The sequence below is a fragment of the Schistosoma haematobium genome, chromosome 4, assembly GCF_000699445.3.
Source record: "Schistosoma haematobium chromosome 4, whole genome shotgun sequence".
In the NCBI taxonomy this organism is placed as follows: Eukaryota; Metazoa; Platyhelminthes; class Trematoda; order Strigeidida; family Schistosomatidae; genus Schistosoma; species Schistosoma haematobium.
Window position 1 is genome coordinate 45299959 of NC_067199.1, and position 25463 is coordinate 45325421.

At 35.7% G+C, this 25463-nt stretch overlaps 1 protein-coding gene across 1 annotated transcript in view; it reads left to right on the forward strand.

Annotated features, from left to right (window-relative positions):
- The window catches only part of MAPK1 (Mitogen-activated protein kinase 1), a 111436-nt gene that overhangs the window by 82739 nt on the left and 3234 nt on the right, over positions 1-25463 (forward strand). The window contains exon 10 of the mRNA XM_051216542.1: positions 23609-23771. Within this exon, the coding sequence (XP_051067139.1) occupies positions 23609-23771 (163 nt within the window). The remainder of the gene's footprint in view (positions 1-23608; positions 23772-25463) is intronic.

Sequence of the window (25463 nt, forward strand, 5' to 3'; positions counted from 1 at the left end):
CATATCTGCTTCTATTTCTCGACATAATGTGTTCTTTGGCCTTCCTCTTTTCCGATTCCCTTCAGCATTCCAAGTTAGGGCTTGTCTCGTGATGCAGTTTGATGATTTACGTAATGCATGTCTTATCCACTTCAAACGTCTTTTCATAATTTCTTCTTCGACTGGAAGCTGGTTTGTTCTCTTCCACATTAGGCTGTTACTGATGGTATCTGGTCAATGAACGTTGAGTATCTTACGTAGACAATTGTTTATGAATACTTGTACTATTTTTGATGATGGTTGTATTAGTTCTCCAAGTTTCAGCTCCGTACAGTAGAACTGTCTTGACGTTCGTATTGAAGATTCTCACTTTGATATTGGTTGAAAGTTGCTTTGAGTTGCATATTTTCTTCAATTGCTTTGCCCATCCTCGCCTTTACGTCTGCGTCTGATTACTTCATATTAAATGGCAGGAGATGATTAACAGGATACTCTTCTCTCACATTTCATACCGGCTGGGACCTATCTTCAGAAAAGCATATCCAGAGTCTAGAGTGAACTAACAGTTCCTACCGGGTACGAACTAGAGTTACTTTGTACTACTGAGGGTTAATCTATATCTGACACTGATCTTTCAAATTGCATTTTCATGGATCAGTCTCTGTTCATTGAGTTCTAGCAGCCATATTTTGTATTCTTATTGTTACAGCAATAAATATGGATTGAACTTTGAAACAGTCACATGAGTACACCAACACACACACATATAGGGAATATTTTATCGAACTTCCATAATACATCACGTACAACCAAGTGAAAAAAAATGTAGTCAATTTAAGTAATTAAAGACGTACAATTTGTATGTATGAATTATAAGGGAAAAATAGAGGGCACATTTTTCTAAAATAAGTTTTTTCTTCCATTTTCATTATCGACCCATAAATACTGAATTGAAAATATGAATACATTTAGTACCATACTTTTTCGTGATTTAGTTGAAGTTAAACATTAACACCATTGTATGCTGGCCTGCTTAGTGGTCCCGGGTTCAAATCTCACGGGGCAGGATTAAGGATGAACACTGCTGAGGAGTCCCATACTAGGATGAAACAGCCGTTTAGTACTTTCAGGTTTTCCATTTAAAAAAAACTGTTAAAAACGTTGAAGGATGTAGACCAAAGTCAATCTTAATAGAATAGTTCCACTTATTCTACGACTTCAGATAAATTTTGAGCTAAATATTATCAATATATGCTTTTTTTTATTGTTTCATCGTATTTATCCATATTCTACTTATCATCAGAATCTGACTATTCTAGTGATCTACTTATAACGATTTCTCAATCAAAATCTCCTAGATACTTAACACTGAATTTCTATGGAAGTATTTTGATGGAGTTTTGTTCTATGAGCTGGATGATCTGGTCGTGGTCTTTCAGAAGAACGATGATAGCTCCACGACCAAACCATCCAGCTCAGAGAACAAAACCACCAAAATCATCCACCTGAACTACAAATCTTCTCCACCATATGGAATTATTTGTTAAAATCTTCAAGGATCTTTATGTAATTTGTTAATAGTTTATTAAATCAAATTGAAAGTCATCTGATCTTATCTTATTAACAACTGGTAATCTAAAATGTCAACTGATCAAATGTGTTTTGATAATACGTTCAATATATGAATCAAATAGAAGAAACTGAGATAAGGTGAAACTATAATTTATGGACGACCTTTTAGCGACGCTAGACTGACTGACTTTGAGAGTGTTCACTTCATAACTAGGACCAAATGAGGGTTATAAACCCAGTGTGTGAGGAATTAGAATTATGATTTACAGTTGATGGTTAAGGTAAGGAATTAAATGTCAATACGCTATTTGACCAATTGGATGAGTGAATTTCGCGCCCAACTCCGAGACCTGTTATCTTATACGTGATTGGTTCTTCCATAAATTATAGTCTTATCTGAGATAAATTTAAATCTGTACTTCTGTTGAAATTTTCCACGACATTAAAGTGCTCATCATTCAAAATAAATGAATGTAGTTATAAGCTGCAAGTATTTCTGACCATTTTAACAAATTATATTAGTTATTCATGAAATGAACTCGTTCAGAGGTTTCTCATTAATATTAGTATAAGGAGCTTGTTGACATTATTAATCGACTTAAACTAAACGACTACTGGAAATCAAGAAATAATGAACAGATACTTTGTCTTAATATGGTACTCTTTAACAAATTTCATCCATGTCACGGTCAGTGGTCGAATCCTGAAGCTTCAGATCACTTAGTTGATATTCAGTGCTTTACATTCATAATTTCAGTTCATTCTCATCACTACATAAACATCATTTACTGTCAACGACGAATAATCTTTATAATTTCTACAATAGGTTAAACTTTATCAATCAAAGATTCTCATTAAAACTTTCAGAGTCCTTCTGTAATAAGAATAAAATTATTATTCATCTGTAGTTTGTAATCTACTAAATAGAAATCCCAGTGTTCAATTACATTAGATTCCACTTACAACCGGACAACCGACCTATATACTGATATCTACTAGGATTTGATCAATGTTAACTTAAATAGAACAAGTTTTTTAAGCAAAGGTGGATAGTGGCTAGCAGTGGAATCCAGAATGCACATTTCGTCCTGTTACAAGTAAAACAACATCAAATTAGTTTGAACTTCATCCTCATTGCACAAACAGGTGGCTATCAGGACTCAATAACTAACTAAACAACACGATGGCGTTTGAAGCAAACGGTACTGGATCCAAGTCCCACAGTGAACGTCAACTTTGGAATGCAGGTAGATCCAACTGACGAGTCCCAAATAAGATGAAACGCTCATCCTGGATTCCCCTGCTAGCCACTATCCATCTTTGCTTAAAAAGCTTGTGATTTAAAGCTATAGAGACGAAATCCTCACAGAATGCACATATTTCAACCTAAGACTGATCAATTGCAGTCCTAAACATCAATAGGAAGATTCAAGTAAAACAAGTAAACCAAGTAAATTTCAATAGACCAAGTTAGACATCTTTTACAAATGTTCTTTCTTTTCTTGATTTTCCAAAATATAAAATAGTAATTTTTACAAGGGTACTTAATACTAAAAAAAAACAGGAAACATTGTTGTCCTCTAAAAAAAAATCATCCAATTCTAAAGACCAATAAACAATCTATCATTTGAAGTACGTACATCATGTAAAAAACAAACGATAACGACAATAACAATAATAATAATAAGAGGAAGAACAAGAACAAGAAAAACAATTATATTCAGACAACTGGTAATTTAAATCAAGGCACTAAACAATAATGTAAAGTATATATATACATTAAGGTATGTATATGTCAGAAATAGTTTTGTGGATATTATGGTAGTTTTTAACAGTTGAGATCATGAACCGATTGATGTTAGACCACCATGGAAAACCTGGAAGCACTATTTGACGGCAGTTTCGTCCAAGTGTGGGAATCCTCAGCAGTGCGCATCCACGATCCCACCTCCTGCGAGATTCGAACCCGGAACCTATCGGTCTCGAACGCGAGAGCTTAACCTCTACACCACCGAGTTGGCATCCAACATTGTCATCGTCTAACTTCAAATAATCCGGTGAGTTAACATCTCACAACAGACCTGGTTGAACTCCACTGTTCACTGCTTCTCACTAGAACTTCAGGAAATATCTCTTGGAGACCGTCATTAGTATGTATATGTGTATTGGATAAATCAAACACTTTGGTAGAGTTTTGTTCTCTGAGCTGGATGGTTGTTTGGTTATTGAGCTTTCATCATTCTTCTGAATGATATCATCATCAGTACAAACTTCATGCAGAAGTAAATTAAACATTAGATCGTACAATTAACTAAATAAATCTATTGAGATCATGAACCAATTGATGTTAGACCGCCATTGAAAACCTGGAAGCATTGAAGGGCCGTTTCGTTCTATTATAGGACTCCTCAGCAGTGCTCATCCTTGATCCCACTCGCAGGATTCGAACCCAGGGCCCTCAGTCCCTCGCGTGAACGCTTAACCTACTGGACCACTGAGCTGATATCCGATGGTGTTAATGTCTAACACCAACCAATCCATGAAATTGCGCGACCATGTCCCATTGTACCGAGATAGATATCTGTCTCTACCCGACAGGGAGTAGCTCCACTGGTCACGGCTGGTCACAGTTTAAAGGTAAAATAATGAGCTTACTTCAACTTCTGAATAGTTGGAAAGTTCAACTTTTTATTGCTCTTGAATATACATATATTACTGAAGTGTTCCATAAACAGGAAATAAGGGTTTACTCAAGATTTCTTATCTATTGAATCCGACCACTTAATATTGAAAGACTAATGTGAGACTACACATTTAAATCTTATCGATTAAATTCACTGAATACTAATTATAAACGATCAATTTGTTATTGGTTATTATTTTGGTAATTAGTTAATTCAATAGAAAGAGAGATCAGTATAAAACCAAAAACGTCAACACTCTTTGCCAATCCTCTATAATCAGAATAAGGATTTGTGGAGATTGTAGTAATTTTAACTGTTGTATTCATGAGTCGATCTAAACTAGACTACCATTAGAAACATTGAAGAACTAGACGGTCGTTTAGTCTTAGCATAGGACTCATCAACAATGCGCGTCCATCATCTGGCACTCATGACTCAAATCCAAGACCTTATGTCTCGTGAGCAAATGCTTTATCTCTAGACAACTGAACCGACTGAAGCTAGACATTAACACCGTTGGATACCAGCTCAGTGATCTAGAGGTCAAGAGTTATCTCACGAAACAGAAGGTCATAGGTTCGAGTCACTCATACCAGTTTGTGGGTGCTTACTGTCGAGGAGGAATCTCATACGAAGACTAAAAGAACATCCAGTACTTCCAAGTTTCCAATGTTGAACCATCTTATATAAATTCATGAATTCAACTGTTAAAATCCTCTATAACCATAAAGTTTAGTTATTCTCTATCAAAATAAATATGAATTATCAATATGATAATATAAACGATTAGTATAAACACACTAATGATCATTCTATAGAGATTTCCTAATTGTTCTTTACTATTTAATTAAATAATCTATTGAAAACCCTATTCATTAAGAGAGAAAAAATAATCAATTCACAATAAGCATTGCATAAAAATCAATTCCGTGGAAAGCAAGTAATTGATTTAGAATTTCGATGTTCCTATATTGAACTATAATTTCATCACAATGATATAAATAGATGTGAGTTGTACACTTCATTCTCCATTGAATTAATATCATGAATATGATCTAGTTACAGAGGATGATAAATGAGAAAGCCAAGTATGGATGAAATATCATAAGTCAATTATTTACCTATATTCAAGATCACTACTCTCAAGTCTTCATCAGAACAAGATGAAAGATTCTTACTCATTTTATAGTTTTCTTACCCTGGTTACCTGGTTGAGTAAGCGTACATTCTTTACTGAATGGAAATGATGGATCATAGCAAGTCACTTGTGTATATAAATAAATATTTTTGAACTAAGAATATTCTAATTTTTAGTGCTTCCAGGTAAAATAACAGGACGCTTTGAGAATTACTTTTACTTACATCTGTTGCCCCTCATGGAGGAGCATAGACCACCGATTAGCATTCTTCATCCAATTCTGTCCTGGGAAATCCTCTCCAGTTACTATTCATCTTTTTCATATCTGCTTCCAATTCTCGATGTAGTGTGTTCTTTGGCCTTACTCTTTCTCGTTTCCCTTAAGGATATCTAGTTAGGGCTTGTGTCGAGATGCAGTTTGATGATTTCCTCAGTGTGTGTCCTATTCACCTCCAAAATCTTTTCCTAATTTTCTTCTCAGTTTGAAGCTGGTTTGTCCCCTTCCGCAATAGACTGCTGCTAATAGTATCCGATCAACGGACATTGAGTATCTTGAGTAGACGATTGTTTATAATTACTTGTACATTTCTGATAATTGTTGTGGTAGTTCTTAAAGTTTCATCTCTGTATAGTAGAACTGTTCTGACGTTCGTACCGAAAATTCTGAAATTGATATTGGCTGACAATTGTTTAGATTTGCATGAGTTTTCAAACTGTAGGAATACTGCCCTTTCATTCATGTCTACTTCGAATCTTCCTTGTTCAGGTGCGTGAAACATTCCACCTCTTCCAGAGTTTCTCCTTCATGTGTGGTTGGGTTGGTGTTCTCCGTGTCCTATTTGAGCATCTTACTTTTTCCCTTGTGTATTTGTCTTCATCTGCATTTGTTCGTGTGTATGTGATAGGAGAACTAAGTGATCTGCGAAGTTCGAATCGTTTAGCTGCGTCCAATCTGTTCACTGTATTCTGTGTTTTCTCTCAGATATCGAGGTCTTCATAATCCAGTCAATCACCAGAAGAGAGAAAGGACGAAAGTAATTAGACTTTCCTGAATCCAGTCCTCACTTGGAATGCGTCTATCAGCTGTCCTCCATGCACCACTTTGCACTGTAGTTCGTTGTATGAATTCCCGATGATGTTAACGATCTTCTCAGGTACACTATAGTGTCGAAGAAGTTTCCATAAGGTCCTCCTATCCACACTGTCAAACGTCTTCTCATAGTCAAGGAAGTTGACGTATGGTGACGAGTTCCATTCAACTAAATGTTTAATGATGATCCGTAGCGCCACTATTTGGTCTGTGTACTACCGATCCTTACGAAATCCAGCCTGTTGATCTCGAGGTTGGGCGTCTGCTGAAGCTCTCATTTCATTCAGCAACGTTCCGTTGGAAAATTTTCCTGGTACCGATAGTAGCGTTATTTCTTTGTATTTTCTACATTTACTGAGATCTCCTTTCTTTGGTACCTTGATGAGGTACCCTTCTTTCCAGTCCATCGGCACTTGTCCTTCCTTCCAAATCTTCCTTCATACAACATAGAGCATGTTTTCAGTTGCTTCTATGCTTGACTTTAATGCTTCGGCTGGTATATTGTCAGGTTTTGATGGAGTTTCGTTCTCTGAGCTGGATGGTTTGGTCGTGGAGCTTTCATCGTTCTTCTGAACGACATCATCAGCACAAACTTCAGATAGAAGTGAATTTCTCCACATGCATTTCACAGCTTGTTCTGTACACCTCGATGTTGATTGGTTCTTATTGACCTTAAATTTGTCATTGTTTACTTTTTTGTTTTGTTTGTATCTCCCATCGGTTTGATTTTTGTTCCTATGTTTGTGCATAATTTTCCTCATTGGTTCATAAATTGGATCGATTTCAATGTGCTTGTTGATTGCTGATTGACCTGAGTGCTAGGCTTCTAAAAATTCTCTGATATCCTTGGAATTTCCTCTGTCCAAGATCTCCACATTTTTCCAGTCGAATGAGTATCCACAGTTGTCCACGTGTATTGATACAAGTGAGGAAGTATCATGGAGTTTGACTGCTAATTGGTGTTCATGTAGGCGAAGGTGAAGGGAGCGTCCGCATTGTTCAATGTAGTGTTTTTCGCAGTTGGCAAAATTTATTTTGTAGATGATGTTTGATTTGTCTTCCTTTGGTTTGCATAGGATTGATTGTAGTGATTTTGTCGGTTTGTGTGCCACACCTATCCCGAAGGTTTTCATCAGTCTCATTACGGTTTCTGATATGCCCTTTTATGTATGGTAGGGCAATCCTTTTGTTGATTTCTGTGCTCGACTTAGGCTCTGATGCTGCGTGCTGTTGGTATTTCTTGATGAAGTCGATTGGGTAGCCGTTCTTTTGAAATACGTCCTTCAGGTATTTCTCTTCACTTTTTCGTGCTGCCAGTGTGCTGCAGTGTGTCCTCGCCCTTTTGTACAAAGTGTGTACGCAGTTGATTTTGTGAGCTCTTGGGTTGTTGCTATTGTAGTTGAGAATTTGATCTGTATGGGTCGGTTTCCTATACACTTGTTTTTCCAGTTTTCCTGTGTCGGTTCTTGATAAGTCTTGCAAATTGAACGCTATATTCGTTTCCTAAGCTATTCTGTAACCCTCAAGCTGGAACTATACAGCGACCTGGACAACGAAAGAGAAGACGCAAAGTATGCGAGAAGTAGTTTACTCCAAGGTTCATTTTAACACAGAAAATACAGGGTTTTTGTAATATTTTTAAATGTCCTTGGGTCGCTAGAAGATTCTGGAAATGCTACCAAACATAGTAGCAGTGTAGCAATCAGCCAATCAGAACCACCACATGTGACGTTTCACTTCCTTGATATTTCTGGCTAAAACTTCAAGTGAACGCTGATTGGATGAAACGCTTCTTAGTGTTTCCTGATCCTTGCTTGTCTTCCGCAAGAAATTTTCTGGATCACTCTAACAGTTCTAGTGAATAATATATCAAAGAATGGTAGTTTTGTTTTTTGAATCCTGTTCCATTGTGAACTTGATGTCATCAAAGACGTTGTTGATCAGCTTGTAAGTGTTTTCCAGCTCGTTCTTTTTGACGATGACGAATGTGTCGTCTACATAGCGAATCCAAATTTCTGGCTTGATTACTGGTAATATCGCGGCTTCTAGTCTTTGCATCACTGCTTCTGCGATCAGTCCTGATAATGGTGATTCTATTGGTGTCCCTTTCGTTTGTTCGTAGATTTTGTTGTTGAATTGAAAATAGGTTGTTAGTCATAAATCGATGAGTTCTAGTAGACTTTGAATTTGAAGATTCGTGTACTTAGTGAGATTTGTGTCGTTGGCGAGGAGCAGGGATATGGTTTCTTTTGCTAACCTTGGTTCAATTGAGGTGAATAACACTGTTATATCGAAGGATATCATCAGTTCGTCGTTGTTGATTTGAATGTCCTTAATCTGGTCCAGGAATTGTCAGGTCCTGTTGCTTTTTCACTCATGATTTGTCTGATGTCCATCCTGATTTCTTCAGTCGTTGGTGTAGTGACATCTATTAGAAGGTTTGTGTGTGCTGCTTCGAAATCCGATGGGTTCAGTAGGGCTGGCCTATTCAAATGTTCTTCAAATTATTCCAGCCATCTGTTACTCTGCTCTGGATCTCAGTGATTGGCTTTACTTTTTTTCCTTGACTGATCGCTATGGTTTATTGTATTTCCCTGTTAGTTTTTTTCGTTGTTTCATATAGTTGTTTTATATTTCCTTTTCTTGCAGCTTTTTCCCGTCATTGTGTTATAACTTGTGACCCGTGTTCCCTGTTAATTTATACGTAATGATACCACCAATTAGAGAGCAGTGAATTATCGATCGGACCATTGACGCGTAAAACCAGTACGAGTAGTCTAGAGTTCTTATCGGTGCTTCCACACGCCTAGCCCGTCGAGTTGAATCCAGAACACCAATAACATCTTCCACTATGCGAATCATCTATTTCAAACATATTGAGTTTATATACAAATCAAACAGACCACATCGTACCATAAAGTGGAAAATAATATTCGTACAAGATCTAGCCAAAAGTGACTGTGAATGTGGGAGGTAGTAATTAATAGACAGGGCATTCAAGAATCGTACAATAGTAGTTCATAGGTCAAAATAAAGCTCATAATAAAAAGGACATAAATATAAATAGTTTAGTAACTTAACAATTACATGATAAAAATATAAGTATAGTATTGGTCCATAAATGGATCCCAAAAGTTGCCATTCATTATGCTTCTCGGGACATAACACATTGCTAGCTCTTCCACATATTTCTGCCTGTCGGCTCTTACGCTCTTCTTCACTTGCTTGTTTGCTTCTGTGTATTCAGCTTTCTCCGCTGTTGTTCAGCTGTTGTTAATTGCTGTGTTGCACTTTATTTCTTGAATCTTGTCTCGGATTTCAATAGAGATCCATTACTTATGAAGATGCTTCTTGCGGCCCAAAACCTCTTGACACATTGAAGCTAGTGATTCTCTGATCCCTTTCCAGTTGTCCTCCATAGTAGTTTTCTCCTTTGAGTAGGTCTTGTAAGGCTTGGAACCTGTTGTTGAGAGTTATTTTGAACTCGTTCAGTTTGTCAGTATGTTGGAGGAAGGTTGTGGTGAACATTTGTAATACTGTTTGTCCAGTGTTTCTTTAGCTTTAGTTTCATCTTAGCCACAACCAGGTGGTGATCTGAAGCTATGTCAACTCCCCTCCTGGTTGCCACATATTCGATTGATCTTCTGAATGTCTTATTGGTGCAAATATGATTGATCTGATTCTTTGTGGTGTGATCCAAACAGACCCATGTAACTTTATGTACGCATTTGTGAGAGGAAAATAATGCCACCTATAGCTTTGAAAATTATCATTTTCTAATTATGCAGAACCTCTACACATTGATCACAGATTGATTCTGGTTAGTGTATAATTGAAAACTAGCAAGTATTGAATAGCTATATCATTTAAGTCTCGGGCTCCTTAAAAACTACCATTCACTACCCCATCAGAAAAATATATATCAATTATTCAGCTAGTTATCACATCATAACATATAAAGAAGATAACGACTAATTACCTTAATTATTGTCATATATCTCTTTTCATTCAACTTCTGACTATAGGAACATCATTCGAAAACTACCTGAAAATATTGACATATAAGAGATCTTATCTGTTTATTAGGATAATATTATATGATGTTCTACCTCGTTGAATTATACTTGGTGAAACTAAAGATTTAACTTGATAATCTCTAATAAACTAAACACTAAGGGGATTTTTTTATCATATATATAAACTCCAATGATTAAGACCATTTCGTCCTATTTTGAAACTCTTCATCAGTGGTCAAAATAATAAAACTTTGACTAGAAATAGTTTCTTTTATTCTCATGGTGATTACCTTTCATTGAACATGTTCAAATAGGTTTGTTTATTTAATGTTATAACTTATAACAAAAATGGAAACTATTGATAAACACAGATCACAAAAATTTATATTAATGATGAATTTATTGATAAGTTTAGTAGAATGAAATATCAATATAAGGTTTTGAAGATTATTGAGTTTAGATTGATATCATGAATAAATCAATGTTAGACCACTATTGAAAACCTGGAATCATTGGACGGCTATTTCATCCTAGTATGAAACTCCTCAGTAATGCCTATTCATGATCCTGTAAGCGGAACTCGAACCCAGAACCTTCGGTCTCCTACGCGAACACTTAACCTGTGGACCACTGAGCTGGAACTAGACGGTTTTAATGTCCTAACTTCAATGATGGTCTAACATTGATTCATTCATATCAATCTAAACTCAAGAATGAAATATCTTTTAGACCAGAAAATCTCTAAAACTCATCATTTTTAATATAAGATCCTTTGATATTGTACAAAAGGATACCTGTATACGTTAGAAAGACCTAAAATTCTTGTTCAGAGATCATTGTCACAGACGGAAATTAATCATTAAATATCATGATTGTTTTGAAAATATGATTTGAATTATATTTGATAATGGAATTGAGAATTGTAAACTTTATTATTGATGGAGAATATCGGATGTGTTGCATAACGCTCTCAGATATAATATCTCTAGAAAAATATATGAAAAGTTATTGCGGTTTAGACCGAGTTCGATCAAAGTTAAAAGACTATTTAAATACTCAAAATGTCTTTTCATTCATTTGTGATTTTTACGTATAGTTAAAATACTAAATGTGACTGTGGAGGGCGACTTGATAATTTCACTGACCGAAACGATCGCTAACCACCAACAAAATAGATTTTGTTAGTATCGGAGTTTTAAGAACATTGATCTACTCCTAGTTTATATTGCTAATTCAATTTAGCTAAAATACTATTGAAAACCAGAATAGCTATTTCATCTAGGTATGAAACCCATCATCAGAACGCTTCTACAGCCCCTCTTTGGATTGGACCAAGGACCATTAGACTTTAAACTGAGCACTCAAAGCTTTAAACTACTAAAATAACGTCAAACGCTATATCCTTATCGTTTGAATAGGTCCGCGATAATGCACGTGCTTACCAAAAACTAGAATCGAAAGGAAGTTCGCAAAGATCTGAAGGAGAGCCATGATCAGTGAAGTCTAATCAAGTCGTGAGTGAGTCAAACAGTCACTCACCAATAACAATCAATTATGGTCGCATAATGTCAATGATTGGCTGAAACTACAAATGTCAATTATTAGACTCAGAATTAGTAGTTTCAAGGTAAAGGGTTCACTGTGAGGCTTGAAAGTTTTGAATCCGGTTCTTGGTCAGCTTGCCGATAGGTACTGTTGAAGTGTTTCCTGGTTTTCATTTTCATCTAACTAAAATACTTTCGTGTTGTAATATTACAATGTAGATTTCATAAGATACAACCATTTGGTTAATTAAATAAGTATTTGTAATTATACGTTAGGACAAGCAATTTACAGTCAAAGTGGTATGAATATGAATTTAAATTGTTTCCTCACAAATGAATAAACCAAAATAAATCGAAATAAAGATTACAAGATAATTAACAAGATTTTCCTAACATTTACATCGTATCAAAATAAATTAGATTTCTCTAATCGTAATCAGGAAAAGTTGTAACTTACCTAATTACTAAGTTAAGCCTATTACACTTCTTCATCCATAGGCGTCGATCTGTTAACATCTGTATCGTGGATGCTTCTTTTAAGTAGTTGTCAGAATTCGTTTTTACTCCTTAGTTGGTAGCCGATTGGTTCTCTACCACGGTAGGTTGCTCCTGAAGATTTCAAGCCAATGGATATGGAGTATTTTTCTAATTATCTTTGTATAAGTACCTGTATATTTTTGATGATAGTTGTGGTAGTTCATTAAATTTCATTTACATACAGTAGAACTGTCATGTCGTTCGTATTTAAGATTTTGACTTTGATGTTGGTTGACAGTTATTTTAACTTGCAGAAGCTTTTCAGTTGTAGGAACTCTGTTATTACTTTGCCTTCACATCTGTATCAGATCCTGTTCGTGTATGAGTGATGCTTCCCAGAAATGTGAAAGTTTCCACCTCTTCCAATGCTTCTCCATCAAATGTGACTCCATTGGCAGTCACTGTGTTGTGTTTGAGGACCTCGAATTTTCCCTTATGTATGTTGAGGTTTACTACTACAAAGACTACTGGTACTACACAGCTTGTATTTTACTGTATCTGTTGGTATGTGTATAGTATAGGAGAGCTAGGTGATCTGCGAAGTCCAAATCGTTTGGTTGCATTCAATCTGTCCATTTTATTCCATGCTTCTGCTGAGATGTGTAGATCTCCATAATTCAACCAACCACCGGAAGAATAAAAGATGAGAATGAGCAACCTCATCTTTCCGCATGTTGATGATAGTCTTCTCATGTACTTCACAATGTCGAGGATGATTGCACAAGTTATCTCCCAACGCTGTCGAATGCTATCTCATAATCAGGTAATTTGATGATGAGTTGCATTCAATCGATTGTTCAACAATAATCGGTGAGTGATCGATTCCAACGAAAATCAGTTTGTTGATGTGATAGTTGTTCATCTAGTGAATCTTTGATTCTGTTCAATAACAGTTGTTCTCCATATTGCCTTCTTCCTTTTCTAATAGATCATCTGAGGCTTGTAACTTATTGCTGAGAGCTATCTCGAAGTCATTGATTTTCTAAACATCTCGAAGAACGTTCGTGTGAAAATGTTGTAAGACCGCCTGTTGAGTTGTGCAATGCTTGTTGAGCTTGTGTTTCAGCTGTACCACCACCAGATGGTGATCGTAGAGTGGATGACTGATATGATGGGAAGAAAAGCCAATTTTCGATTGAATTACTCATTGAGTTTTATTCAACAATACATCCGTTTGATTCAACATGAGGATATTTCAGTGTAGTATTTGATTTGTTTTTCCACTATGATATTTTCTTCTATATAATATACGATATTCTTGTATGCCATTGACGTGAACTATGCTCAGTAAGTGATTTGTTATAACTGAGTATGTTATTTAATCCTAATTATTAATTAAAATGGGCGTACAATCAGTATATGAATGAGTGTATTTTAGACTAGGGTCGTCGTCGTCGTCATAGTGTTTTGGGGCTACTTAATCTTCATTTATACCAGTCTTGTGTTCTTACCTTCGCGTCGTGGGAATTGCAGATGTCCCTCGTTCCGAGTATAAGTGATCAGCGTTTTTCCGACACAGCAATCAGCGACGACCAGATATATCAATGATTTCCTCTCTGTGTTGTGTGCTTACATATTCCATGGACCTCGTAAATTTTCAGTTGTTGCAGATATGGTTGATTTGGTGTTTTGTGGTGTGATCCGGTGAGTCGCATATAGCTTTGTGTACGTGTTTGTAATGGAGAATGATGTCACCTATAACCATTTTGTTGGAAGCATATTTATATATATGCTAAGCTGTCATCACAGTCGTTTATTTTTCCTATTACATGTTGCCCGATTACGCTCTTATATCCATTGTTGTTGATCCCGATTATGATGTTGAGGTGGTGCATGTGGATGATGAAGTGTTTTGTTTGTGAGTTCTGTCGTAGAAATTTCTACCTTTCATTGAACTGATGTTTGTCGTCAGGTTCACTGCCATCATGAGTGTATTGATTGAGATGTATGACATTTATTGTGATCTTTTCCTTCTTTAATTCAAAGGATGCTATGATTATCGTAGAAGCAGCAGTTTTTCATCTAGTTAACACTTCGTGTATCGTTGCAAGTTCTAGTAAGTAGGCATGTAGCTCATTCACATGAATTGAATTCAACAATCATTATGAAGTTAGTCTTTTGAATCCATAATTTTTTCAATGTGTTCCAATTGTTTAAAGCTAGACTAGGTTGTATCTTCTTGTTTATATGGTTGTTTGAGAGATCTGTGTCTCGCAATTTGTTAGGGCATACTTTATGCTTATAACCAATGTTTTCATGTTTGCCTGAAATTTTGTCAGCTTCCTAAGACCCAGCTATCACTCTTCTTTGTGAGAAACCCTCTTCCTGATGAGACTTGATTGCGATTTCTCTAGTTAGTCATTTTTTATCGCGGTATTTTACCTAATGAAGTTACCAACCTTATGGACACCTCTCCTCTTTTACTTTGTGTTGAGATTAGTATAATTTTCGAAGAGATCTGCAAGATGAATCATAAGTTTGATTTCCAAGTGAATTTGGTCACAAATCGGTATCATTTAAGACATCATTGAAAAACAAGGAGCTCTGGATATCAACTTCTTTCACTTACAAAACTCACTAGTGTGTATATCTGCGATCGCGTCAAGAATCAACACAAGAGCCTATAGATTTTCCTTGCAGCACTTCATCACTATATCACAATGTTGAGATCCAATAATCTAAAATTTTAATGTTATCTATCACGAGAATCAGTTATCCTAAGTTTTATTCTTGGTATGAGGTTGTTTTTGTATGTGTATGTGTCATTGAGGAGCTTCATAATCAAACTAAACAAAGCTGTCTATTGTTAACTAATTATTAATTACATATCCATAAACAATCGTTATTACTTTTCAGTCTCAATTACAGACAGTCACATCTTAACATAGATTAATTGTAATATTGTATACAGTTAAACTAATAATTATATTAATATCATAATTCATATATCATAAACAATTGAATGACAACTGAATGACGCAATTGTCTATGCATGGCGGCTACTTTACCTAGAATTTAGACAATCCTTTTTGTTTTGTTTTGAATTTATAGTTTTATTTGTAATATATCTTGATGATATGATGTAGAAGATATTGGTAACTGTATGCTTTTCGATTATGTTTTGTTTTCCCTTAACTCTATTTACCCAAGTTAATCATATGTTCTTTCTAAATAGTAGCATAGTGATCACAATTGATTGATCACTGGATGGTGACCAATGTCATGTGTGTCAAGTCCTTATTAGTGCAGATCGAATGCTACATCTCAATCCTACAAGAGGTTGATCGCGGCCCGGATGGCTCAGTGGTAATGTCTCTGACTGTGAAGCTGGGTGATACGGCATCGAATCCGTCAGGGATCACCAGTTCCCTTAACATTACAGGTACACCTTGTTGACGAGTGCCAAATAGCACGAAACTCGGGTCCAGGGTTTCCTGTTGACTACCTCCAACCACCATCTAATAGTATAGTGAATAAGATTAATTTGATTATTATTTGATGAACTATGTAGATCATACATTGAATAATTCATTTGTAAATCTTCTATTAATTATCCCTTACATCTTTCGTCATTTCCCAAATTCTTAATACCTTTATGTTTCCCTTTCGATTTCCTTCAGTCCGATCTTCTTAACCTTCTTTTACTGTTACATACTACTTATATCTGTCGATATAAATAGAATGACACAGTAATAGTGTAGTGAACGAGAACATAAATGAGGACAGTTAAATGTAGTTGAATACAAAATTACAGAATCACTTAGTAAAATCTAAGAACCATACAGTAAAAAAAATACTTAATTTAAAAAATACATGTCAATCGTCTCAGATTTCATTGTTCTTACGTTTCCACACTGATCATTCTCTGTTCTCGTTCTCTTTTCTTCGATCTTCTACTGTCAGGTATTTCACTTTCGATCGATGATACATACTACTTATATATCTATCGACATCAGTAGTATACACCGCAGTAATTATTATTATTATTATTATTATAAAATGATTGATTAAGTATGTTTTGATCCTAGTTTAATCAAACATTGTTCTTTTATGTCCAGTGTCTATCATACTTTAAAGTAAATATGTATGTGATCAGTTAATTTATTAAATTTAGAGTAAATGATGATTGTTTATTTGTATTGTCCAGTCTAATATTGCTTATATCAGTAAAGACATAACTAATTAAATGAATATTTCCGATCAACGCTTTATTTTGAACTTTCACAATAAAGAGCGGCCTCAATTAAACAACAGTTAAAAATCAAGAAGTACTGAACAATTCTTGGATCATTGTTTAAGATTTTTCAGTAGTACACATCCATGACGTAACTAAGGAATGAACTCACTATCTTCAAACTTTACAATGAACCTTTTACTTTGAAATTACTGAATTTTCATCTAAATTACTTACTTACGCCTTTTACTCTCAGTGGAGCATAGACCACCGACCAGCATTTTCCAACCCAATCTGTCCTGAGCCTTCCTTTTTAGTTCTATCCAAATGTTGTTCATTCCTCTCATGTCTATCTCCATTTCTCGGCATAATGTGTTCTTTGGTCTTCCTCATCTCCTTTATTTGGACTTGAGGATTCCGAGTGAGGGCTTGCCTCGCGACACAGTTGGGTGCTTTCCTCAATGTGTGTCCTATCCACTTCCAGCGCTTCTTTCTAATTTCTTCCTCGGCTAGAATCTTGTATGTTCTCTCCCATAGTAGGTTGTTGCTGACAGTGTCTAGCTAACAGATCCGAATCATTTTGAGAGTTTCCATCTAATGATTAAACTTTTTCTAATTTTAGCCAATCATCATCATTACGCGACTAGCATTCATTGTTACTGGTGGGTGACTGTCTGCCCTATTCGTGGCTTAATTAAGCTCCACTGATCATAGCTTTATCTTGGGAATTTATTTATTTTAATTTTTTATATTTTCACATGCATTGTAGAACCATTAGCTGAAGATATAAAAACTCCGTGAAAACATCCATATAAATGATGATGGACTGTAGTTGTAAACATTAACTAAATGTGTTTCATGATGTTAAGGATATTTGAAACTCTTCCTAAGAAAAAAAAGAAAAACAAATCCATCAACTAATTGGTTTTATCTTTACTTTTTGTAAAATAGGAATTTCACTGGTTGAAATCATGAGTCAATCGAAGCTAGACCACCATGGAAAACCTGGAAGCACTGGACAGCCGTTTCTTCCTAGTATGGAACTCCTCAGCAGTGCGCATCCACGATCCCTCCCCCCGCGAGATTTGAACGCAGGACCTATCAGTCTCGCGCCAGGCGCTTAACCAACTAGACCACTGAGCCGGCATCCGACAGTGTTAATGTCTAACTTCAACCAATCCACGAAGTTGCGCCACCGTACACCACTGTCTTCAATGAGTTCCTATCTCACAACAGACCTGGGGGCGGGATCGTGGATGCACACTGCTGAGTAGTCCCATACTAGGACGAAACGGCCGTCCAGTGCTTCCAGGTTTTCCATGGTGGTCTAGCTTCAATTGACTCATGATTTCAACCAGTGAAATTTCTAAAATCTCCACAAAACCCACTCTTAAAATATGAATTTCCATGTTTTAGCTACAAACTGACACACAAATACCTTCTTTGAATATAATCAAAAACACTCATTGTATTGCTACAATGTCCATATGTTAATTTTTCATCTTACTTCCAAGGATATTGTAGGTATATCTATACTTTGTAACTATTTGCTTAATTTATCCTTTCATCACTTCCAAATTACTCCGCTTTCAGTGACATTGTCTACGTGTGACGACTAGTGATACTAATACTACTACTTAGCTTTTACAAACTGAAGGAGCTAGAGACGGTTTCGAGTCTTCCTTTGTTATTTCATCCTTTGGTTTGCATAGGATTGATTGTAGTGATTTTGTCGGTTTGTGTACCACACCTATCCCGAAGGTATTCAGCAGTTTCGTTGCGGTTTCTGATATGCCTTTTATGTATGGTAAGGCGATCGCTCTACCATACATAAAACCAAAGGATGAAATAACAAAGGAAGACAAATCAAACATCATCTACAAAATAAATTGTGCCGACTGCGAGAAACACTACATTGAACAATGCGGACGCCTCCTTCACCTCCGCCTACATGAACACCAATTAGCAGTCAAACTCCATGATACTTCCTCACTTGTATCAATACACGTGGACAACTGCGGACACCCATTCGATTGGGAAAATGTGGAAATCTTGGACAGAGGAAATTCCAAAGTTATCAGGGAATTTTTAGAAACCCGACACTCAGGTCAATCAGCAATCAGCAAGCACATTGAAATCGATCCAATTTATCAACCGATCAGGAAAATTACGCACAAATATAGGAACAAAAATCAAACCGATGGGAGACACAACCAAAACAAAGAAGTAAACAATGACAAATTTAAGGTCAATAAGAACCAATCAACATCGAGGTGTACAGAACAAGCTGTGAAACGCATATGGAGAAATTCGAACACTTCACTTCTATCTGAAGTTTGTGCTGATGATGTCGTTCAGAAGAACGATGAAAGCTCCACGACCGGACCGTCCACCTCAGAAAATGAAACTCCATCAAAATCATCCACCTGAGCTACACATCTTCTCCACATGGATTGATATAAGCAAAGATATATCATGGAGTTTGACAATCAACCTATGTTCATGCAGGTGAAGATGAAGGTGGTGTCCACTTTATCAAATATAGTATTTTTAGCAGTTGCAACAGTTGACTTTGTAGATGATGTTTGGTTTTTCTTCTTTTGTTATTATTTCCATTGATTTGCGTAGGATTAATTGAAGTGATTCTGCTGGTTTGTGTGATGCATCTATTCCAAACGGCTTCATTAGTCTCGTAATTTCTGATGTCTTTTATATATCTTAAGATGATCTGTTTTTTGCTCCCTATACTTGATTTCAATTTCTGCTAATGAGTTGGGTTGATATTTTTTGACGAAATTGAGTAAGTGTTTATTTTAAAGGATAGTCTTTTGATATTTTTCTTCATTTCTCCGAATATCAGTAACCGAATTATTGACCACGAACTATAAGACTTTTCTTTAAGATGAGAGGCTTAATCTTATTACTGTTCCTACTAATACTATCCAAGTATGTCCCCATAGGAACAGAATTGGGGATGAGACTATAATTTATGGACAACCTTAGAGTGACGTTGAAGTGGCCTTGAGAATGTCTACCTACTGACTGAGGCTAAATGATGGTTTTAAACCAGTGTGTAGGATAAGGATTAGATTTAGAGTTTTCATTATGAACTGGCATCAGCTAAAATACCAAAATGTTATTTATCCAAATAGATGAATGAATCTCGCGCTCAAACCCAAGACCTCTTATCTTATACCTGATTGGTTCGTTCATAAATTATAGTTTCTCCATCAAAATGAAAATTTAATAAACCAGCACCATTCAAAATTACCTGTGATCAGGATGCATTTCATTAGGTGAAAGTTCATTCACTAATAGTTGATCTAAGATATGATGAGAGAGAAAAAAAGAGAATTTTATTGTATGTATGCAACGTGTGCTACTTATGTCGACAGAAATAAGTAGTATGTAATATCAATCAGAAGTAAAATGCCTGGTAGCACAAGATTGAGAAGATCAAATCGAATAGAAAAAGAATGGAAACAAAGAGTAATTGTAATAACAACAGGAATGAAGGAACAAGGAAGTTTTTGTCAGAGACAATTGATGGAACATGTGCAAATAAAGTATTTAATGTATAATCTTCACATTTTACTAAGACACTATATAATTTTACATTGAACAATAAATTGATCCTCCTCACCTGAGTGTTTGTTCACTACATGTACACTGTTTAGCAATTTAAAGTAGAATTAGTAACTATGACAAATGATTAAAACACTGATTACTCATAGGTCTGAAAGTGCAATTTATTTAAGATTGAAATTACTTACTTACGCCTGTTATCCCTCATGGAGGAGCATAGGCCACCCATCAGCAATCTCCATCCAATCGTGTCCTGGGAAATCCTCTCCAATTAGTATCCACCATTTTCACGTTTGCTTTCAATTCTCGCTGTTCTTTGGCCTTCCTCTTTTTCGTTTCCCTTCAGGATTGATTGCGCAACCCATTCAGGTGCGTTTGTGAAAAGTTCATGACCTTTTACTGTACAAGTTAGGAAATAGCACAACCAGAGTCGTTTTGGTTGCTGGCAATATACATCGAAAAGAATTTTCACTATTCAGATATCAATTCCTGAACTCCTAACATCTAACTGGCGACCACTCAATATTTATCGTCAGGATCGATCAAGGGATAAGAAAAGGAAACTTGTTGAAATACTTTGCGCTGAGAATTCTATATTGTACCAAAAATACAATAATGGATAAAGCTAATAATCATTGTAATAACAACTAATTTCCTTCTCAGTTGGAAGCTGGTTTGTTCTCTCTCATAGTAGACTGTTGCTGATAATACCCGGTCAACGGAAATTGAGTATTGTGTGCATATAATTGTTTAGAAATACTTGTGCTCTTGAAGATAGTTGTAGTAGTTCTCCAAGTACAGTAGAACTGTCTGGACGTTCGTATTGAAGATTCTCACTTTGATATTAGTTGATAGTTGTTTTGAGTTCCATATGTTCTTCAAAGGTAGGAATGCGACCTCGTTTTGCCAATCCTCTCCTTTACCTCAGCATTTGATCCTACTTGTTCATTGATGATGCTGTCCAGATACATGAAAGTTCCCACCTTTTCCAGAGTTTCGCCATCGAGTGTGATTGGGTTGATATTCTCCGTGTTGTATTTAAAGATCTTGCTTTTTCCCTTGTGTATATTGAGGTCTGCCGTTGCAGAAGCTGCTACTACACTGTTGGTCTTCTAATGCTTTTCTTTATGTAGATGGAATAGAAGGGACAGATCATTTGCCAAGAAAATTGAAAACATTCGATCATTTTTCGAGAACCAGGAGGTACTCTGAATCCGTTTCTTTCTGATATAAGACTTGTCAGTAGTCTATATTCTCAATTTCACATAGTGTTGAGATTTGAAGTTTCCTGGGTTTCTTATGTCATCAAGTTGAAATGCATTGACATAACGATTCAACTTTATGGTATTCCCAATTGTATGAATTTAAATTCAAACGTCTAAAATTTTATACCTCTATTTAATAATTGTCTATCATTACCTTATTCTATAGTTTTCTTAACATTTTGACAATTTAGTTACCATCTTTCAAAATGTTTTATCATCTAATCAACATTTAATCAAGAACTAAGCATATCTTCAATAATACAATTAAAGTTCTAATTTTAATCGTTAATTTATTTTATGGGTGTTATGGAATCTTCTTGAAAAATTGGTACATATTTATCATCAGAAGGAGTTTTGTGGATATTATAGTCAATTGAAGATAGAGCACCATGGAAAGTCTGGAAGCACTGGACGGACATTCTGGCCTATTATGGGACTCCTCAACAGTGCGCATCCACGATCCTACCTCGTGAGATTCGAAACCTGGACTTATCAGTAACCAGTGGAGTTCAACCAGGTCTGTTGCTAGATAGTAACCCACTGATGACAATGGGGGTTGTGTCACCCAATTTCGTGGATTAGCTGAATTTAGACATATTTATCATAATCAAATTTTATTGTTTAACCAATCAAATTAAGTAAACTCAGAAATACACCAACTTCGTAGTGAACGAAAACACAAACGAAGCAATTGAATTACAGAACATCTTAGTAAAATCTGAGAATTATGCAGTAAATATTTAATTTACAACCACTGTCAGGGAATTCCTACTCACTGCCTTCTCGTGGCGGGGGTGCTGCTTACGAAATTGAAAGGACGAAAAGCGAATATCCGGAGCTTTAACCGGGTTGGTGAATATAGAGGATCCACTTAGGGGAGTTGGAAAACCCTGATTTCTAGATCAATGGTGCACATAGACTCCAAGATCATGAAGAAAAGTTGCTAGGGTTGAAGCTATCACGAGTTCACTTGATCTGCGAACGAGAACAATGTCTCAGTGACCAAAGACCAGTAAGCTAGCTATTTGATGCGTCCCAGCCCCGCTAACTAGAGGGATAAGTTCAAGCTTGGAATAGGGAAGTATATTCTGCAAACAGCCAGAAACGAGCGATAACGACAAACGCAATTCAAAACGTATATATACAGTACAAAACCGTCCTTGGGGAAAGTTACCAAATAGCATACTAAAAGACGCAACGGACCAATAGCATTTAAGATATTTCCCAGTGGGAAATACGACAACAAAGGTGACAAGAGCGCCTTTGGCACGAAAATAAAGAAATTCAAATTTTCTAAATAAAATTACAAACTTAGGTCCTTTACCAAGTCAGTTATGGGGATCTAAAGTCCATAACAAAAATGGCGTACGGATCAACTGTTGATCACCGGCTACCATGGGACTGCATCAGCTTACGTTGCTGCTTTGTGGTTCAGACCTTCAGATTGAAGGCTATTATTGTGGCCCCCTAAAGAAATCACCTGCTTCGGTTTGGGCACCCGAGCAGTATCCCAGTACCTACACAAATCCAATGATTTATGTGGCGCATATCTATTTGGTACCTCCTTGTACCAATATTTATATACTTAAATAATAATAATAATCAATAATTTTGTGATTAGTTCTTTATCACTTAGACTACAAATTTAAAATTTTCTAATGTGTCTATGGTTCTCTGGGGTTAGTTCTGAGCCAGTTTTCAATCTGAATAGTTTATGATCAGCAAGTGAGAACAATCCTAATCTATCTGAACATAATGATTACAGAACGTCTTACTAAAATCTAACAACTATACAGTAAATACTTCATTTGTAAAATATCAATCAATCGTCTCAGATTTCATTATTCCTACATTTCAATAACCAATTGCTTTTTGTTCTCATTCTTTCCTTCTCGACTTTCTGCCTGTCAGATATTCTATTCTTCTTGACCATCATGATATACTACTTATGTGAATATAAGTAGCACACACCACAATATATATGATTTAATCTTTTAAAATTTGCTTTTTTTCCTTAAATATAGCCTGTCTTTGAACGTCCATTTGTTCAACAACCAGATAATTTTCCTAAAGAAAAACTAAAAATTCTTATATGGGAAGAAATTCAACGATATCGTAATAATAAAACTATCAATGATCTAGTTTATATTAATAATACAAAAGTTGAACATATAGATCATCAATCAGGTAAGGATCATGATTGTATTGATTATAGATGCTTCATTGATTTATTGTATTCGATGATATTCTATTAGTTATCAGTATTGTAATCATCATATTGAGTTATTAAAGAATTGTATTGGTTTGATAACTGATTAGAATGTTGTTGAAATGATGAATTCATTTGAGATTGATAGTTGTAAAACTATGAACTAGCAGAATTTAGAGAATTTAACTTTTAAAATAGCTAGTTCTGATAGTGGCTAACAAGACTTAATAGCTAAGTGGATAGTATTTGGAACAAACGGTACTGAATTCGAGTCCAAAAGTGATGATTATCAACTCCTGTTGAAGAGTCCGAAATAGGACGAAACGCGATTCTTGAATTCCATCGCTACACATCATCTATCTTTGCTTATAATGTTTTTTAGACAACGGGTTTTAACCTCTCTTCTAGATCATTTGATGAATACAATGAACAATAAGTTGTGTAATATTAGCAAAGATTAAATCTGATAAGATATTTATGCTGTCTAATGCCACTTTGGCCCATTCTACTTTTAATATTATAGAACAATAATAAGAATAACGAAGGAGATGATATTAAATTAAATGAAATCATCATAAAACATTTGTTTGTTTTCTGGTTTTTATTCTAAGGAATTATAATCTACATTATATTGACTGTTCATTAATAAGTGATCATCGTCATATTTGTGTTATCCTTTAGGTGGTATATTTGAATTCTATCGATCAAGTTATCAATAGTACGAAATCTGAGTTCAGGGTTTTAGATCGACCACCTCCAACCACTTAATACCTCAACATAGTGCATGTGATATTGAATCATTTAGACTAATGGCCACACTAGTAACTGGTCAGTAGGATTCAACCAACACTAAAGAACTAGACAAACAAGACTTTTGTTCCTATTCAATTGTCAATCAATTGTAAATACTTCAATTTCACAGAAGTTAACTAAAGGCCTGAATAGCCCAGTAATAACATCTTAGATTATGAAACTGGGTGATAGGGAATCGAATCCACCAGAGTATATCAGTTGCTTCGAGATCGCATATACACGTTACTTATAAGTGTCAGATAGCAGGAAACCTAGACCCAGTGATTCCTTTTGACAACTCCAACCACCAAAAACGACATGGGAGACTGTTATGCTTGAGGCAATAATACAAACGCCTGGCGAAACTATAATTTATGGATGACCGTTAAACGGATCTTAAGAGTGACCTCGAAAAATTGCAGCCCATCAAAAAACCTTTTATATAGAGTAAGAATTTACTATTCAGAACCAAAAAATTAGAGTGGATATACTTCTTTAACATGGTTCAAAACTTGCCCAAGTTATAAAGAGCTTCTGTAGTTGTGAAATTGTTAATGCACAAGGTACAGGGACTCACCCATGTGACTCAAAAATGATCAACTATTGAAGCCGTGATAAGGTCATAGAAATTCTTTAACCTCGACTGCATCGCTTCTATATTGTTGACATTATGTCCTATGGTCCGTCAAATATCACGTGACACACTGTCAATAAAGCGTTAACTAGCATGAGTAGACTAACGCCAACTCTAAGTTCTTATTGATTATTCTCACCCAGCCCTGCCCTTTGATTCTAGAACACAAATAACAGCCTCCGCTATATGAATCATGTATTTCAGACATATGGTGTATATACAGGCAAACCAAAGCTCATTACAT